General features: G+C 40.0%; 1 protein-coding gene across 1 annotated transcript; it reads right to left on the bottom strand.

The window, feature by feature from the left end:
* Window positions 1-1,809: 1,809 nt before the first annotated feature.
* CMAS (cytidine monophosphate N-acetylneuraminic acid synthetase) lies at window positions 1,810-16,631 on the bottom strand. Its single transcript, XM_073318087.1, has 8 exons — window positions 16,409-16,631; window positions 14,234-14,376; window positions 13,773-13,925; window positions 10,684-10,817; window positions 8,638-8,732; window positions 7,615-7,786; window positions 5,665-5,812; window positions 1,810-5,132 (listed from the first exon to the last, which is right to left on the bottom strand). Exons 1-8 carry the CDS (start codon window positions 16,600-16,602, stop codon window positions 4,924-4,926), a joined length of 1,248 nt encoding a protein of 415 aa, XP_073174188.1. The 5' UTR covers window positions 16,603-16,631; the 3' UTR covers window positions 1,810-4,923.
* Window positions 16,632-19,395: the final 2,764 nt, after the last annotated feature.

The following is a 19,395-nucleotide window of genomic DNA, read 5'->3' as shown; positions in this document are numbered from 1 at the left end:
TGTGATACAACTCCCTCTGTAATCATGGGAAAGTTATAACTGCCCTGCTTCAGTTTCCCCATCCATAAACTGGGGATTAACATTACCTACAGCACAGGGGGACACAACAATTAGTTATTAATAGTTATACCATGTAATCCTTTATCTTAAAAGCTTTGAAGAAAAAAAACTTACTAGCCACATCAGCATCTAGGATTTATGGCAGCAAAATTCAAGGTTAGCCTTGTGGGGAAAACACTGCACTGAAACACAGGAAACGGGGGTTCAATACTATGCTCTGCTACAGACTTCCTGTAGTGGTCATAATTCTCTCCCCCCATGTTAGGAGAACACTGCTATTATGCAAACTTTTTTTGTCAATCACTTGAATGGGCACCTAAAAGATGTAGGGTGTGTGTGTGTAAGTAACAGGCCTGGACAAAAAACACTCTTAGGATCGCACGACAGGAAATAGCTCTGAACTGGCAGGATAGTGGCCTGGATGAATCAGAGATCAGATTCAGTATAAATAAATGGTGGATGGCAACATGTACTGCTTGAAAAGTGTTTAGCTTGTAGGCTACAGTATACTGCAATTTACACCACACACACACTTACAGAGAAATCAATCAACAAATAATGGCGCTGCTCTTGCAGGCCAATCCACGGTTGGAATACTATTTGAAAATGGTATCTTGTCCTCAGATTCCTGAACCTGTTCTGCACAATTTAGAAGTTATGCCACCACAGAGCCACTGGGCTGGCCTTTAAAGCACAGTAAAATCAGAGGGTTCAATCTTACCTTCACATACCCAAGCACAGATTGCTGAAACAGATATAAAAGAGTGGCAGCAGCCGAGTTAGGAGGACACTCGGCAGTGCAGATCCACTTTTAGAGACACATGATGAAGGCCCAGGCTTAGGGTAAATTATTAGATTTGTATTAAAAAACAAAAAACCCCACTAATTTGTGCATTAAGAACATCCACCTTCACTGGATATACTCCATTGTTGTGATAATCAAATTTGAAAGAGTACAGTATTTGCATGGAAACTTCATTCTTCATCTATATGGAACCCCATACATAATTTTATACTAAAAGGTTAAAGAAACCTGCCTATTTAACTGCCAGTTGACCAATTAATGTATATTCATGCATATTTTATCTATACATGAATAGATTATATGAGGCTTCTTATCTTTTGTTTGGTGAAACTTGAGAAGTCCACATTGTCAAAGATTCTTTAAACATCTTCACACCCTCCTACCCAAAGAAACTTTGCAATAAAAACCTTGGACAATTTACATGACAAGAAACAACTGCTCAGGGATTTTCCTCATCTAATTTGAAGTTCAATGGCTATACAAAATATCTCAACATTATTAATCTAACATACTTCCATGGCTGCCGTTACTGTGGTACCTAAGTGTCTCACAATCCTTAATGTATTTATCCTCACAACACACCCTTATATAGGAAACTGTAGATGAGGAATGGAAGCACACAGAGGCTTAGTGACTTGCCCAAAGTCACAAGACGCCTGTGGCAGAGCAAGCATTTGAACCCAGGTCACCTAAAGTTCAGATCCTGCACCAACTTACACACATGCTTAACTTGATGCACTAGGAGCAGTCCCATCAACTTTAAGCATGTGCTTAAGTATTTTCTGAGTAAGAGCCTAAATCAGACACCCAAGTAGTCATAAGGCTTTTTAAAATTACCCCTAGAAGTACCTTCTCTGATAACCCTTGCTGCTGTAAACTTCCTATGTATGTTGTATACAAGATGCTCATGTGAAGACATTTTCAACAAAAATAAAATGATGAAGTATTTTGGCAGAAATGTGAACATTTTATTTAACAGCTACCAATTCCTTCTGCCCACTAGACAAAAAGAGATACCAGATTTCTTGTGTATACATAGTACTATTTTGTTTTTATAACTCCAAGTATTCAAAAATTTCATACATTAAGTCTGCTGCCTCTAATGTAGAGGAGAAAGGAAGCAAATTTAGTACAATGACCTTCACTCTGCTTTAAATTACCCATCCATAATAAACATTTATTCAAACATGACTATATAGACCTTCACTAAGCAAGCAAATTAAACATGTGACTAATTTAAGCGAGGCACCATCTTAAGTACCTTCCTGAGTCATGGCCGTAAATGGTACAACTTCGCCAGTTTTACCACTATTGAGCCTACATGAGTTAAAAAGGGACACTGTCAAAGGGACTGCTGCTTAGTCCAAAATATGTCCAGCTTTTCCTATACCTGTTGACAGAGTTCCTGTAACTCATCTTATGCAAAACTCTACGTTTTCCACAAAGAAATACTTCAATTATAATTTTGTAGTGATTATTGCAATAAGGAAACAATTCAAAAGGAACCCTACAACAAATAAATTGGAAAAAAAATAGTCAGTTTTAAGCATTATACCAGTTATAACAAAGTAAATAAAAAATAAAAGAGCAACAAATGATTAGATATACCATATTAACTGAACAGTAAAAGGAGGTGATAGGCAATACATCCATACTGAATTCCCAAAACTGATACCGCTATAATTTAACATGTCGTTTGAAAGTTATCTGAACTGTAAATAATTATTATATGGCCTTCAGTTATATACATGCAGCTCCTATTAAAAATTAGTGGGATTTTTTTTTTTTTTAGCATAACCTATGGTTGAATTTGACCCCCTGATAAATAGAAGATTAGAAACAGATTTGCATTTTTAAGCATTGTTCTTGAAGAACTCCTTATATTTACAAATCCATGGAGGTATGAATACATTACCAGGCATTTTTAAAGGGGGGGGGGGAAAGGAGACCAATTTATAAATCATCAATAAATTAACATGATATAAAAAAAGCCACGATTTATACCAAGAGATATAGATACAAACTATAGTTTTTCCAGCAATTACATTCATATACTGAAAATTTTAAGTGGTGACACATCTCCTTTCAGTGATCCCACACAAATATTCACAATAAGAAAGTGCAGCCTTTGGAGAAAAACAGTTTCCGCAACAGAACTGTCTCAAAAGTTCCAGTTACCAGCAAATTTAGCCTCCTGTTCAGAAAGCACTGGAAAACATGATTAATTTTAAGCATGTAAGTAGACCCAGTGACATCAGCTTTACAATATAAGGCACAATCCTGAAATCAATAGGACTACCCACATACTTAAAATTAAGCATGTACCTAAGCGCTTTGCTGGACTAAGGCCATAGTGCCAGATTTGCAAGAGGTGCAAAGCATCAATCCCCAATAACGTTCAATAGGAGTCAAGAGTGACCAATACCTTGCAGGAGGTGTACAATACCAAATTGGATTAGGCCCAAATACTGTAAAATGAGTAGACTCCACAGAAAGCATTATTTCATGGTCTGGTGGATTAGCAAAAAATAAATTTTGTGCTCACCCATCTGACATCATAAGCCATGCATGAGATTTTAGTGGATTCAGCCAAAAGTAACAAAAAGTCTGTATTAATCACGCAATATTTTTATACCATTACAATAAAAACTTTTTTAACTGGCATGGTAGGGAAATGGAGGGTGCTGGTAAATTAAAAATGCCAGTTAACTCAGAGGTAGGGGTTTGGAGTGCTGGGGAATGGCTGTGGGGCAGGGGCGTAAGAGGGGCTGCAGAGCACGGACTCAGAAGAGGAGTTTGGGTCCGGAGGGGGGAGGGGGGGGCTTAGGGCTGGGGCACGGGAGGGACTCGAGGTGCTGGACGCGGGTGCTCACCTCCCTGATGCTCCTGGTGGAGGTGCAGCCATATGGCTCTGCAAGCACGCACGCTGCCTCTGTCTGCAGGCGCTGCCCCCCCCGGCCACAGCTCCCTCTGGCTGTGGTTCCCAGCCAATGGGCTGAGAGCTGCGGAGTCAATGGTCAGGGACGGGGACGGAGGTAGTGTGCCTGCAGAGCCGTCTGGCCACGCCTCCGCCAGCAACAGCAGAGATGGGGAGCTGCTTAGGGGGAGCTGCCAGAAGTGAGCACCCCCTCCCTCCATCCAGCACCATGAGCCCTTCCCGGACCCCAATCCCCCTCCTGGACCCAAACTCTCTCCCAGAGCATGCCCCGCAGCCCCTCCCACACCCCATCCCCCTGCCAGCCCCACACCAACCACACTATCCACCAGACTTTCAGTGCAGATCAGAAATGCCGGTTTATAGAGCTTGCTGGTTGGTGGGGTGCTAGATAAAAAAGCTTTTATTGTATTAACTCATTTTACAGTATTTTAGGCACTACTTATAGTATGAGAAAGCAGCAGTTATGATTTTGTGAATCAGTTCTAATAAGCACAAGTTTGTGCATATGCTGGAAGAGATATGGTTGTAAGACAAAATAAGCTCACTCTAGTAGCAGGTTAAAAACAAAACAAACCCCACAGGACTGCTTTTCTATTGCTTTACACCTTGTGCAGTCACTAAAAGCCCACTCTAATGCTTAAACAACATTGGAACAGGCTCTTTCAGAATAGCAGCATTTTATACCCAGGTGGCAAAGTCATGAAGAAGAGATTTCCAACTCCAAATTTCCTTCTCTTTATGAACTAAAATTTTGTTAGTAAGAAAAAGGATCTAGAGTTAAAATTACATCTCTTTCACCATTTATGCCACTGATGTTTTGCACTTCACTCAGCTTGGACAGTCAATATAGAATAACCGGTTTTTACTTTGTGGTTCTCATGCCGTAACACAACGCTGCAATTTTGTTTCACAAACACACACAAAAACCTTTTCATTATGCTTATATGTCTGAAAGCATTTATATTAATAATTATATTAAAATTAAACCAATATAGGGACCTGAACTTGTTGACAACACCCTTCTAACTCTGTGGAAACGTCAAACAAATGCAAGCCATTGTGCAAAGTAAAGGCAGACTTTATCCTGTTGGGGCAGGGGGTGGAATTGGGTTTTTCCTCATTAGTTCTTCAGATCATTTAGCTTTCTTTCCTGTGAATTCACTTTTTCCATTAGCAGGAATATGTGTTCTGCAAACTCCCGAATGGCACCACGGCCACCATTACTTTTACAAATATAGCCAGCAGCCTTCTGAGCAGTGGCACAAGCATCTGCAGGAACACCACTCATGCCAGCTTTCTTTAAGCAGTCCACATCGGATTCTTCGTTTCCTATCAAAGGGGGAATTTAGATATGTTGAAGTGAGATAACTAAGCATTTTCTCTTGAATGTGATGAATTGCAACTTGGTTAATAAATTTAAAAAATAATTTTTATTTTTACAGCATTTTTCACCCGAGGATATCAAAAGCACTTCACAAACTGGAATCAATCAACCCTTACAAAACCTAAATGAGAGATGTAAAATTTACAGGTAGTGGCTACAAGACGAGAAAAATATTAATGGCCAGATCTTGCAGATACTTAAGATCATGCATAACTTTATACACAAGAGTAGTGCCTTTAAAGTATATGGAACTATTCAAGCACTCGTTTAGCTTTACACAAGTGTTTGGAGGATTGGGCTCTTAACTGTTAATTGAAAAACCCTTTGCACAGTAGAATCAGAGCTTTCCGCAATTTGGTTATTAATCTTTCCTATTAAACTAAGGGCAAAGTGCTTTGAAGATAAGCCATACTATGTATTATTTAACTGGACCTGTGTATGTTGCATGAAGTTTCATTATAAAAAAAAGAAACTAACCTAAGTAAGCCACTTCTTTCCAGGATAAACTCATTTTATTAATCCAGTCTTCCACAACTCGTAGTTTGTGTGTCACACTCACTATCACCTCACAATCCAATTTCATAGCAGAAATAGTCTTGGAACATCTTTCAGAGATTAGCCATACCTATAAAATCAAGTCAAATTAGAATAAACTCCATATATAGACACAAAGTGACTTTTGAATGATCATACTGGAAATTGCTTTTAGAAAATCTCTGATAAAGGCACTAGCATTCCATAGCTGAAGTATCTCTTTTGGACTCAGAACAGAGCTGATTAGGATGCAAGAACACATTATTGACCTTGCATTTCTAGTCATTAAGGAAGAGTGATTTATCCATACATAGGTTTCCTTCCAATTCTCAAAACACAAATTCTCATTTCTCTCTTTAAACACAACACATGCCACCATTGTTAAATGAAATATTGGTTGTCACAATCGTGGTGTGCTGGCTATCAAATGCCCGAAGGTCTCAACAGCTAATCTAAACCACACAGGGCAATACAAATATCTTTCCACAATATTTGTACACATGTATTTGAAATATTTTCCATGATTTCTCCATCTAGTAATATTCTTGTGATTTGCACTCAGGGCTCTGGAGTTTCAGCAAAATTCTAAAAGAAAGAGCTACATAAACACTGAAAGTAAATGTTGGAAGTACACTTTGTATTTGAAAGCTAGGAACAAAGCATTTTGTAGGGTAAAACAAAAGTTAAAACTACTTACGTGTGTTTTTGTTTAAAAAAAAAAATGTATAGGCAAAATTCTCCTCTCCAGTCTGTGCTGCAAGTGATCAGTGAATACTCTGCACTCATCATTTTAAATTTAGAATCAATGGGAGTTGTGTGCAGAGCAAGATACAATATGTCCGTGGTATACACTGAGGTGCAGAACAAAACTCACAGCCCCAGGGGTTTTGTGACATCTTTGGACCCCCTCACAATTCCCAATACTAGGGTACAGAAATGGACTCAGACATACTTTGGCAGCCCAAGACAAGCAATCTATAGGCAACAGTGATTCACAGAATCACCATAGCAGCAACTACTAGGTCTCTGCCCCGCCCCATCCCACCCCACCCCTACCTTTGTTGTGTCCCCCCAAGAGCTGCAACAGGGGCCTCATAAAACAGCATGCAGATATCTTACTTAGTTCCTGCACTGGGAAGTTCTCCCTGGCTGAATCAATCAGGCAGTACAGTAAATGTAAGTTTGTCTTATAGGACTGATCCTGCACCAACTAAAGATCTTCACTAAGGCAGAATTTAATGATTAAGGAAAGCAACTTAAAACAATGTGGTTTTAGTTTTTTCGCTTGTCTTGAACTCTTAGGACTTCTGAGATGAAGGATGGATGATCTTGTGGTTAAAAGCACTAGATCACAACTCCAATGATCTGTGCTTAATTTCCTCTCTCTATACACTTCTTGTATAACCTTGGGCAAGTCAGTTAATCTTGTGTCTCAACTCCCCATCTATCACAAGGGGATAATAATGCTTCTGTGGGCTTTTGTGATGGGCTTCAGAGGGCTTTTGTGATGACAAATTCATTAAGGTTCATGAGGAACTTCGATACTATGGTGAGTAGGAGCCACACAACTACTGAGATAAAGGACTACTGCTCAGCATGCGCTCCAGATCAGCAGCGCATGCAACATGAGTGGTGCCAACACAATATTATACAAATTCCTTCCCCGCGTCTTGGGAAAACTAGCGCAAATGCCAACACAAGTGTGAGTGAGATCTAGAAACTTGTCATAACCACACAAGAACTAGAGATCCTATGGTTACCACCATCCGAGTATATTGTGGTGCTCAGATGGCTTAATCAAAATTGTTCTCAGAAGTGCCCTGCCCCACCTCCATTTTAATTTTTAAAAGTTCACGGTGTGGAAGTTAAACAAGGAACAAAAAGGATGCTTACCTGAACTCCTCTTTTCTTTAATAAGGAAATCCCAACAGCATCTCTAACATCATAAGAGATTATTTCTTTTTGATCTTCTGACAAATAAATGTGACCATTGGTGAGACACCCATCAATGTTGCAAACCAGTAGCTTCACTTCCTTTAGCGGCTCTTTTCCAAAATATCCATATCTAGACAAAGAAGCTATCATTTCAGGATGGAACTCTTTGGAATTACATTTAAAATAATTAAAATAAAAAGTAACCCATTAATGCAAAGCAAAGGATCTTGGTTTGTGATTCTTGGTTATTTTCACAAGAAGAAAGACTCCCTGATGTCTTAGTTTTCACAATATACCCCCAAAGATAAATGCAGAATAAATTAATCTGTATTTCTCAAAACCTGAAAAAACAAAAACTTACTAACACACACAGCTCTGTGGCGAAAGACAAGTTGCCCATGTTGTCCATTTTAATTTTTTTTTTTAAAATAGCAACCGTTTTATTTTCTTTAGAACAGCGAGTTATGTTCTATAGCACTTATTTTAAGAAAAAAAATTGTGGAAAAAGGGGTCACAGATACAATGACCAAAGTATTACTTAACCTTTACATTACAGTAGTGTCTGCGGTGCCTAATCCCAATGTAGGCCCTGTTTTAGAAACACAGAAGTAGGCATGGTGTCTGCATGCAGATCTTACACAAAGCCCTGGACAGAATCTGAGTGGGACATACTAAAGAAGTGCTATGTTAAGATGGGGTTTTTGAATCACCTACCCCCAGGCTGAAAGCGCAGAACCGAGAACAAGGCCAATTCAGCTGATCTCAACAGCCTTAGGAGTTGGTGCAGGGATAGGGAGAAAAATAGTTACTCAAATGTCTTTGACCTAAGCTGTTTCTTTAAACAAACATCAACACTGAAAAAAAACAGATCGATCAAATTTTGGTCATACTAACCCTTAAAGGCTGATATTCAAGATCAACGGACAAAATGCATCACAATTATAATAAATAATACTGAACTTTCAAAACCTTCCTTTTTACCTCAGCACTCTTTGCTCTGCAATAGGCCAATCGATGTCTATGTCTATATCCACGCTGCGTTCAGCACGCATTTCATAGTAGATCACTTTTCCACCCTAAACAAATTTGATTTCAGTTGTATTATTCCCCGTACTTCATATCAGTAGCTAACACAAGAGCAACTTAAAGACAGAAGTGTGTAGCCTTCAGGACTAAATGAAGAGGACTAAATATTTGTAACTCCATATACAGTAGCGATCAACTTACTTAGCTGGAAAAAACAAACATTTGTTAATACTACTTTCCACTTGCACAGTGCTTTTCATCCTAGACTTTTACAAAATCATTTTTGTAAAGCACTTTATTACTCTTATTTTACAGCCAAGGAAACAGACAAAAAGATTTTCATCACTAAATCATACTGACTTCACTACGTCATATAGTGGGAAAAGAGACCGCGGCACAGTTAGCTCTGACTCAGTACAACTAGTTACTGGCAAGACAGGCTCTCTTATCTCAGGATTTCTGGATCTCTTACAGCATGGTGGGCAAGTCACTTAGTCTTTTGTGCCTCAGTTTCCCCATCTGTAAAATGGAGTTCAGACTACTGACCTCTCAGAGAGTTGTTATGAGAAATACTTAATGTTTGTAAATCATTTTGACTTCCTCTGAAGGAAGGCACCCTCGAGAAGTAGCAAGTTATTAATATTAAGTGAAAAAAAGTCACTGATTTTTCTGTTGCACTATTCAGCACAAGGCTCTAAAAGGCTTTTCACTTTACTGCAGAGTACATTTCCAGTTTAGTACATAGGAACCATGCCCTGAATAATAGTTGCTGTGTACAACTCTGATGGGCAGACTGGACACTGCACCTTAGCATCGAAGAATCAAGATAAAAAAAAGGATTTCATTTTCAGCTTCAGAAAGACCAGCTCTTAGTGGAAAATCTCAGATAATGCCAAAATATTATTGTAGAAAGTGGATGCTGACAATAAGTAGGCTCAACTATCTCTTTAGTAAGAAGCCAAAGAGCTATTATGTTTAATTGCTTCCTCTGCAGCTAACATGATAATAGTGCAACACTGAATGAAGTTGGCTGCAAGACAAAACTTACACAGCATGGCTAACAGTCTCAGCTGGGACAACCTTCTGTGCAAGGGGAGCCAATTACAGCTACTTCATCCAAGAGCCAGGTCTACACTAGCCTTGGAGCTTTACTAATGTGTGTTAGTTGGCTGTAAGCTCCAAGAGTGTGGGACTACAGCACACCCCTTCCCGGATACATCACTTATGTTGCAGGCTACAGAAGAGTGGTGTGTAGGAGTCAGATACACCAGTTCTGCACCATCTGGTAACTAACTCACTTCAAAGGATCCCCCCAGCACGGGAGACTCATCTGCTTTCCGTTCCAAATGAAGTGGAACACAACTCAGGACTGAGTCCTGTAAGTTTTTAGAAATATTTTGCATTTCTAAAACTAAAGGGTTCAAAGCACTCTGCAAAGTTAGTCAATTAAGCCTTGTGAGATAAGCATTATCTTCATTTTACCAATGGGGAAACTGAGGTAGAGAGATTAAGTACTTGCTAAAAGTCACAAGGAAGTTGGTAATATAGCCACAGCCCTCTTTATCTACATGCCACATTGGGGGCTTGAGCCTAAAATTCTTACTTAAGTAAGCAATTCCACTGAAGTCAATGCATAAGGAATACTCAGTTGAATTAAGAGTCATAGAACCGAATCCTGGAGTTCCAATAGGAATTCTAATACTGCACTTTTAGAGGCCTAAGGATACACATTCTTCTTGTGCAAATTCTTTAAGAAAGCTATATCATAAGAACTGTACCTACTAGTGCCAGAGGGTTAAACAGTAGTTAAGGGTTACATATAATAAGTTACAACACACCTGGTTTCAACCCTTTCTGCCTGGCATCTGCTTCTTCCCCCCCTTAACTTACTATAGCCAATTACATGCATCACAACTGCCAGCGTCAAAGGGCTTTGAGTTCCATAATGAAAGAGTAAAAGAAGTATTACTCTAAAAAGCCCTGCAAAATAGAAGCACTAACTTGTAAGCAGCCTCCTTCAATCAAGTGCTTTTTAGCAAAGTAAAATGACCCATTTTCACACAGTTCTCCATCCCAATCCTGACGCCGGGGCCGCTTTGCTGGATTCAGGTTTTGGGGCGTTGTCACTTTGTTAACTGTAAACAAAATCATGACAAAATGAAAAAATAAAAGCTTATGTTTAGAGTCACTTTCTTGTTTAAATAACTTGCTGCTGGGAAATTAAGGGTACAAAATAGTCACTAGCTACTTAGTGATCCCTGTTTCAATAAGGGTAGGTATGTAAGAATCATTGAACTGTTGTCCCTCTCGGTAACTTTGGATCCCAAGGTGTAGGAATGTCCTATATGTCTTGTACAGAAAACTGAAAGATCCCCATTCAAATTTGCAGAGAATACATCTATCTTAGAAGTCTTCAGACCTGCCCCATGGCCCTTCCCCTTCCCTCACCTCACCCTGTTAGAGCGTCCCTGCCTCTGTGAAAGAAAAATTGCTCTTCTCCTATTACCATTTCTAGTACCTTGTATGGAAAAATCCGAGTACTTTTTGCCTTTTTAGGGAAATTAAAAAAAAGGTCATTCATCTATGTATCTTAAAACAGTATTTTTTTCTTATATGTCTTCCACACATCCTCACGCCATGTTATTCCTTCTGTAATAATTCCTTGCACCACGTGGGGGGAGGAAGGGAGGACAGATAGTTTTAGGAGCACTCAGGACACTATCTTGGAGGGATGTTAAGTAATCTTGTCCCTCACTGAAGGCAATGAGAGTTGAGCGTGCTCAACATAGTACAGGACTGGCATCTCGAAACAGAGACGACACATTAGATCTGAAAGCCTGAGAACATGTATTAAGCACACAAAGCTGACTGTATGATGATACTTGTACACAAAATGATAGTATTATGGCTCTTGTACAATAAAAGCTACAGCTAAATTTTCATTTTCAAAGCAATTTGCAAAATGTTACTCAAGAGTTCCTGTTCTGATAAATACTTTTCATTAATCATTTGTTTTATTCTAAGTAGGGCTGTCAATTAATCGCAGTTAACTCATGCGATTAACTCAAAAAAATGAATCGCGATAAAAAAAATTAATTGTGATTAATCACGCTGTTAATAGAATACCAATTGAAATGTATTAAATCTTTTTGGATGTTTTTCTACATTTTCAAATACACCTATTTCAATTACAACATATAATACAAACTGTACAGTGCTCATTTTATATTATTTTCGATTATCATTCTTACAGTGAAAAGATTTGTAAACAAAAGAAATAGTATTTTTCAATTCACCTCATACAAGTACTGTAGTGCAATCTCTATCATGAAAGTGCAACTTACAAATGTAGTTTTTTTGGTTACATACTGCACTCAAGAACAAAACAATGTAAAACTTTACAGTCTACAAGTCCACTCAATCCTACTTCTTGTTCAGCCAATTGCCAGGAGAAGCAAGTGTATTTACATTTATGGGAGATAATGCTGCTCGCTTCTTAATTACAATGCACCTGAAAGTGAGAACAGGCGTTCGCATGGCACTGTTGTAGCTGGCGTCACAAGATATTTACGTGCGAGATGTGCTAAAGATTTATATGCCTCTTCATGCTTTGGCCATCGTTCCAGAGGACATGCTTCCATGCTGATGATGCTCGTTAAAAAATAATGCGTTAATTAAATTTGTGACTGAACTCCTTGTGGGAGAAGAGTATGTCTCCTGCTCTGTTTTACTCACATTCTGCCATATATTTCATGGCACAGCAGACTCGGATGATGACCCAGCACGTTGTTCGTTTTAAGAACACTTCACTGCAAATTTGACAAAATGCAAAAAAATACCAATGTGAAATTTCTAAAGATAGCTACAGCACTTGGCCCAAGATTTAAGAATCTGAAGTGCCTCCCAAAATCTGAGAGGGACGGGATGTGGAGCATGCTTTCAGAACTCTTAAAAGAGCAACACACTGATGCGGCAACTACAGAACCCAAACCACCAAAAAAGAAAATCAACTTATTGCTGGTGGCATCTGACTAAGATGATGAAAATGAATATATGTCAGTACGCACAGCTTTTGATCATTTTCAAGCAGAACCCATCATCACCATGAACACGTCCTCTGGAATAGTGGTTAAAGTATCAAGGGACATATAAATCTTTAGCACATCTGGCACGTAAATATCTTGCCAGCTACAACAGTGCCATGCAAACACCTGTTCTCACTTTGAGGTGACACTGTAAACAAGCAGGCAGCATTATCTTCTGCAACTGTAAAGAAACTTGTTTGTCTGAGCAATTGGCTGACCAAGAAGTAAGACTGATTGGACTTGTAGGCTCTAAAGTTTTACATTGTTTTATTTTTGAATGCAGGTTTCTTTGTACATAATTCTACATTTGTAAGTTCAAGTTTCATGATAAAGAGATTACACTGCCGTATTTGGATTAGGTGAATTAAAAAATACTCTTGTTTTTTACAGTGCAAATATTTGTAATAAAAAATATAAAGTGAGCACTGTTCACTTTGTATTCTGTGTTGTACTTGAAATCAATCTATTTGAAAATGTAGAAAACTGAAAAATATTTAAATAAATAACACAAGTTAGCATGTTAAGATAAAGACTATGGGGTAGCCTAGGGTTCCCTTGTTTTGTCAACTAAAACTACCACTACTTTGTCTTCACTACGATTTTACCTCATGTTAATTATCATGCGTTAGCCAACATGAGATAAGAACCTAATTTTTCTCCTAGTGAAGATGCAAGCCTTTGCTGTCTGATAGACATATAACATATTATCTGTGGGGGGACATAAACCAAGGGAGTTTTGACGGAGTAATTTTATGTTTAAATATGTTAGTGACACTTGTACTTTGAGCTTCAGGTCATCTCTAACAAACGAGGGAACATTAACAAAATATAAATGTGACTAACAGCTACATTAAAACATCACTAAAAAAAAAGATAAAGCTATTTGTGTTCCTCTGATTATGAAATGTATGCTTTTGATGTCACTTCCAAGTATAATGAACATAAAGCTTGCTAGACTGTAAGCTTTATGAACCATGGTAATAATCAGGAACTTCAGAATATTACCTCCTTTTATCTCACTCCATCTAAACAGATGCCGTCTTACAACAGAGAATACACACTCAAAGCCGTCCTCTCGGATCATTTTTGCCACTTTAATAAGATCATCAGGATGTAAACAGGGAGATGTTGCCTGAATATTTCCTATAATATCAACCTCTAAAGAATGAAAAATAAAATACATAATGAGAAACTTTGTATGAAATATTCAATACGTATAAATAATAAAATACTTCCACTTGACTATTAACATTATTTACATACGCATACAATTCCAAAGAAATCCATGAGAGATACATAAGTTATATGGTTAAGTGATTCACTTTAGCCATTAAAAAAATTGTTGCTATAGCATTACTAATTAATATTTTTTTCTTAAAGACCCCCTTCCTCACTGATTTCAGTGGGAGTTAAGGGCATTCAGCACCCTGACACATTGGGACCTAAATCAATAGCAACAAATATACCCTTATGATGAAGAAGAAACTCTTTGATGGCATCCAAAGAAGTAGAAGAGTCTTGAGATACTTCAGAGCTTCTGCGATGGACTTGCGCACCAAACTGCTTTGCCACTTTCTCAATTTCATCGTGATCTGTGGAAACCCACACACTGTTGGCAGACAAAGACACACAGCGTGAATGATTAGAGAGAGAACACAAGAGAAGAATTAACACTAATCTCTAAATGCACTATATAACATTAATGGGCTGATTACTAGTCTTACTCATGACAGTAGAAATCTGATCACCAAATGAGACAAATGTTTAAATTGGATGTCTGCATCCCATTTCTAAATTGTCAGTGGAGCAACTACAATCATGGGAGTTAATGTCAATGCTGCTTTTTAGTAGATGCCTCATAAGAAAGCACTTAGCAAGATAAAACTCTTTGCTAGTTAAGCACTGATTGAATTAGATAGCCAAACTAATTACAAGCCTAGCCACTCTCACTGGTTCACATACAGTCACAGAAGTATTAGGCTTGGTTTTGAAGCACAAGGACATCAAAGTGAAGCCATCAAACTGTGACCACCTGTCACAGAATACCAAGAAATAGTTTGCCTCCAATTCTTTGGAGATGAAAAGTGATGGCCAATTTTTATTCTTGCTGTGAAGGCTAGTAACTGGTGTCCAAATGCTCACTAACCTATAAGAATCATCACATCTTAATAGTGCCTGCATCTGGAAAAAGAACTAGTTTAGGTATTTTGTGTTAGTAAAACTACAGCAGTCACCAGCAGGATAAGAAACTAGAAACCAACCAACCAAGTTAAATTAGATTAAAATCCATTTTCCACAAAAGCTGAGTGGTATTGTAATCTAACACTTTATGATGTCTGCGCTTCCATACCTGTAGGAAATGCATTATTTCAGAGTGTTCTAATTTGTTTGGCACATTGTAACAGTCTATTCAGATGAATCAATGTTGAATTTGAAATAGTTGTATAGTTCAGAAGCTATGATGATGTTAATGCAATGATCATTCATATCTGTTTACATGGATTCAGTTATAAATTAGCTTATTCTGGAACTACAGTAAAACAAATGCAATAGGTTCAATCCAACCTGAGTGACTGCTAATCAAATGACAGCCACAGAGATTCTGGCACAATAAGCCCCAGTATAGCAAGATTATCAGGAAGGATAAATATTTGCAAAAGGAGGGTTGGGTTAATTGTGTACTGTTGCAAAATGCAGGCATACGGAGTGTGAAACCACTGCCATCAGAATTAAAATTTAAAGAACCCCAAAATGTAACAAATCCAATAAAACTTGAGAGAAAAAAAAATAACCTTGTTTTGTCTTAGGGATACTAATATCTTTCTCACTGTACTACACACAATAAATGGTGCTCATCTTTTATAAGTTTTTCCATTCAATCATCAGTGTGTATATATATATATAAATAAAATAATGATGACAGCAGCTACAGGTCACAAATTACAACACTCGTGTGAGCCACTACACAGCAGTTAATATTAGTTTCTGGGTATCTCCACATGTTCTGGAATAAAATTATCTCAAACTAAACAGTTTAAAAAAAGCCACAGCCCTTTACATTAAGCAAAGAGCTATTCCTCCTGTACATATTTACATTTCCCCTTCAAGTTATTTAAAGGGACCTGGAAAACGTATTCCATTTCTGTCTAACAGTTCTGTACCTCCTGTAGTTAAAAGATTAAATGGGTGTGTCTGTCCTGTTCATGAATGCAGCCAGCAAGAAGAAAATTAGCAGGCCACTATAATCATGGCGTATCTATAATCTCCACATTAGGCAGCATAAAATGCAGGATAAGAGCCAAGGCTCAGGGTACTTCCTGGTCAATGGGAGCTAACTCAGCTCCCCGGCACTCAGGTGCTGCAGAAGGGACAGGAGGCGGTGGCTTAATTTAAATTTGAAAATCGAAGTCTATTAATTAATGTAGAGTAATTGTAACCGTTAACATTAATATATTAATAACATTCAAAGTATATGAATATACAGTAGATTTAACAAGTAATATTACTATGTGAATCACAACACTCAAGAAGTAGATTATTTAGTTAACCTAAAACCAAGACACGTCGCTAATTAACCCCCCCTGAGGGGATGGGGCTGCAAAGGGGGGGGAGGGAGGAGGGGGCTCCCCGCGCATGCGCACCTCTGGAAGACCCCGGCGTCGATAGCCGCCCGCAGCACCCAGCCGATGAGCGGGACCCCGGCCAGGGGCTTGATGTTCTTCAGCGGGATCCCCTTGCTGCCGCCGCGCGCCAGCACCAACGCAGCCATGTGCGGGGGGCGCTGCGCGGCCTGGGCCGCCGGCCCGGGGCTGGCTGAAGCAGCGGCCGAATCCATCTTCCTCTGGGGAGCCTCGGCCCCGCCTCCCCCCACCCCCGGCTGCCACGCGTCAGCCCCTGCCCCCCGGGGCGGCCCCCACCGCCAGGAGCATGCCGGGAAATGTAGTTCTGGCGCTGTAGACTTCTGGGGGGGGGAGGGGCAATTAAGCCTTGCAGAGGATGAGGGGGCGGGCTTGGTGCTCAGGGTAGGGTAGGGTTGGAGGACAAGGGGTGCCCTGTCCAGTACAGGGTGGAGGAAGAGAATACATCTCAGAAGAGTTCAAGGAAGAACAAACCCACAGGTTGACCAGATGTCCCGATTTTACAGGGACAGTCCCGATTTTTGGGTCTCTTTCTCACATAGGCACCTATTACCCCCCCCCCCCACCTCCTGTCCTGATTTTTGACACTTGCTGTCTGGTCAGCCTACCATTAGTGATGGCTTTTTGGACTGAGTTTCAGAGCCAGCCTGGCTTAGTGTTAATCCTACTATGGATCCTGGGAAATGCGAAGCTGGGCCTGCTCAAAACCAGAGTCCCCCCTCTGCAATTGTGTGGGAGGAAGCATTGAGCCCTGCTGGCAAATGATTACAGGGGATAACAAGTGAGAAAAAGGGGCTGTGTGTGAAGGTAATAGGGCCGCTCCTCAAAGGAGTCAGTGGATGATGCCCATAGGCACTTTGCCCAGAGATGTCATACAATAAGGGAGCAGAAATAAGCCCCACAGACGGAGGGAGGGATAGCCCAGTGGTTTGAGCAGTGGCCTGCTAAACCCAGGATTGTGAGTTCAATCCTTGAAGGGGCCATTTACAGATCTGGGGCAAAAATTGGGGATTGGTCCTGCTTTGAGCAGGGGGTTGGACTAGATGATCTCCTGAGGTCCCTTTCAACCCTGATGCTCTATGAGGCGGAGTTTTCCCATCCCCATCAAGCTTCTTGGTCAGGTGGATGGCCTTCTTGGCCAGCGCCAGGAGGAGGCTGATAAGGAGGTCTTGTGAGTTGATGGGGACACTGATGAGGTGTGGGGAAAAATGCAGCCAGAATGTAAGTAGGAGGTTTTAGAACTGGAAAGAGGCAGGCAGGCGGGTGGGGGGGCAGCCTGACTTGTTGTACATTGATCCGCAGCAAGTTGTCACTCTTGTTGTAGAAGAACATTGTTGGGGGAACATTAAACTGTAGCAATCAAATGCCTGTTGGCTTAGTATTAGACGGGGAGCACCACAGAATGGGTATAAGTAAATCCTTTGTCTCTCTCACATGCCATGACAACTTTTCCTGAATTTTAAGGGATAACATCCCACAAACCTGCATCCAAGAAAGAACCGCTTAAAAGCATATATTTTAAAGTTATATTCATGTAATGCATGATACAGTGTGATACAAATATATGATTGCATATCTTGAATAAAAGCACTTTGTATCCCTTAGAAACACTGTTCTGTATTTTTCTTGCAGTTGCCTTTTGTATTCGTTAGTGCATGTTCATTATTTCCTGCATTTGTTATGAATTCCAGTAGAGTGCAGCCTAATCACACAGGAATCATTTTATGATGAATATATCTTTCAGTGAAAGGAAAGACCCTTGAGCCTTCCATTTCATTTAAGTTAGAGCAGAGGTTCCCAGGCTGTGGTCTATGAGAACTATTAGTCCATGGGTCATTTGGTTGTGGTCTGTGGAGAGCTGGCTGGTCATAAGGTTAGCTTTCCTCCTTTTTCCATTTGCTAAAGTGCTTTAAAAGATACTGAGGAAAAAAAAACAATTTTCTAGTTTTATTTTTCCCATGCAAGCAATGGCTTTATTTTCCACAGTCATGTTATGTTGTCAGGAATGGGAGTCTCCATAATATGATCTCTTTTTTAAGCTCCGGGCCAATCTGGAAAAGTTTGAGAACCCCTGAGTTAGGGGTTTGGGACTTAGTTTGGTATGACAAAACTTTCATTGACTTAAACGGGGCAAAATTCCACCCAGAGGCTATACACTACTAAATCCTTTTCGAGAAGTGCCATTTAAGACAAATTCTGCCTCAGTCTGCGCTGGTGAGTTAGGAAACGGAAGAGGACCTAGGGAACTTATTTCTTACCGAATGCACCTAGCAGAAACAAAGTAAGATACCAGCCTATGATCATGGGACCACCAATGTTCCATTTCATGAGCACAACTAATTTATTTGTACTCCCTATTAGCTGTGTACTTTTTTTTTTATTTTATCATTTTCAGTGAGTTCAGTGCTACTGAGATGGGCTGGGTCAGTCCTGGAGATTTAAGTCCTCTAACTGCAGTGCTGGAGCAGAACGAGCAGTACCACTGCAAGCTTCCCTCAGATTAGCTTGCAGATGTGCCTTAGGCTATGTCTACACTCAAACTGCTACAGTGGCACAGCTGCAGCTGTACCACTGTAGTGCTTCAGTGTACACGGGGCTGGATTAAGGCAGGGGTTTAAGGGGCTGCAGCCCAGGACCCCGGCTCAAGGGGGCCCCCGCAAACATAAATCACAGGCAGGGATCTCCGCGCTGCTAAAAGGGGCGCTCAGGCTGCCTGCCATAGCCCCACGCCATTCCTGGAAGCGGCTAGCTGCTAGCATGTCTCTGCAGCCCCCAGCACCATCCCTGCAGCTCCCATTGGCTGACATCCACTACGCTGATGTAAATTTGCAGTAACACCATCAATTTCAATTAACTTACTCTTGGATATACATGGGTGAAAATGGGTGCATTTCTCAACTAAATGTGAAACACTTCCAGTGAATCAGACCATAAAGATGCTGCTTTTTTAATGGACAGCTGTCCCCAAGGGACTTGACTGAGACCACCAA

Source organism: Lepidochelys kempii, chromosome 1, assembly GCF_965140265.1.
Source record: "Lepidochelys kempii isolate rLepKem1 chromosome 1, rLepKem1.hap2, whole genome shotgun sequence".
NCBI classification, from domain to species: Eukaryota; Metazoa; Chordata; order Testudines; family Cheloniidae; genus Lepidochelys; species Lepidochelys kempii.
The sequence above is the reverse complement of the archived record's forward strand: the minus strand, read 5'-3'. Positions and strand labels throughout refer to the sequence as shown.

Coding starts and splice junctions, on each gene's coding strand:
- CMAS (XM_073318087.1), bottom strand. CDS start 16,602: ATGGATTCGGCCGCTGCTTCAGCCAGCCCCGGGCCGGCGGCCCAGGCC. Junction 13,926..14,233: donor GTTTCTTCTTCATCATAAGG/GTATATTTGTTG, acceptor TTCATTCTTTAG/AGGTTGATATTATAGGAAAT. Junction 10,818..13,772: donor ATGGAGTGAGATAAAAGGAG/GTAATATTCTGA, acceptor TTTTGTTTACAG/TTAACAAAGTGACAACGCCC.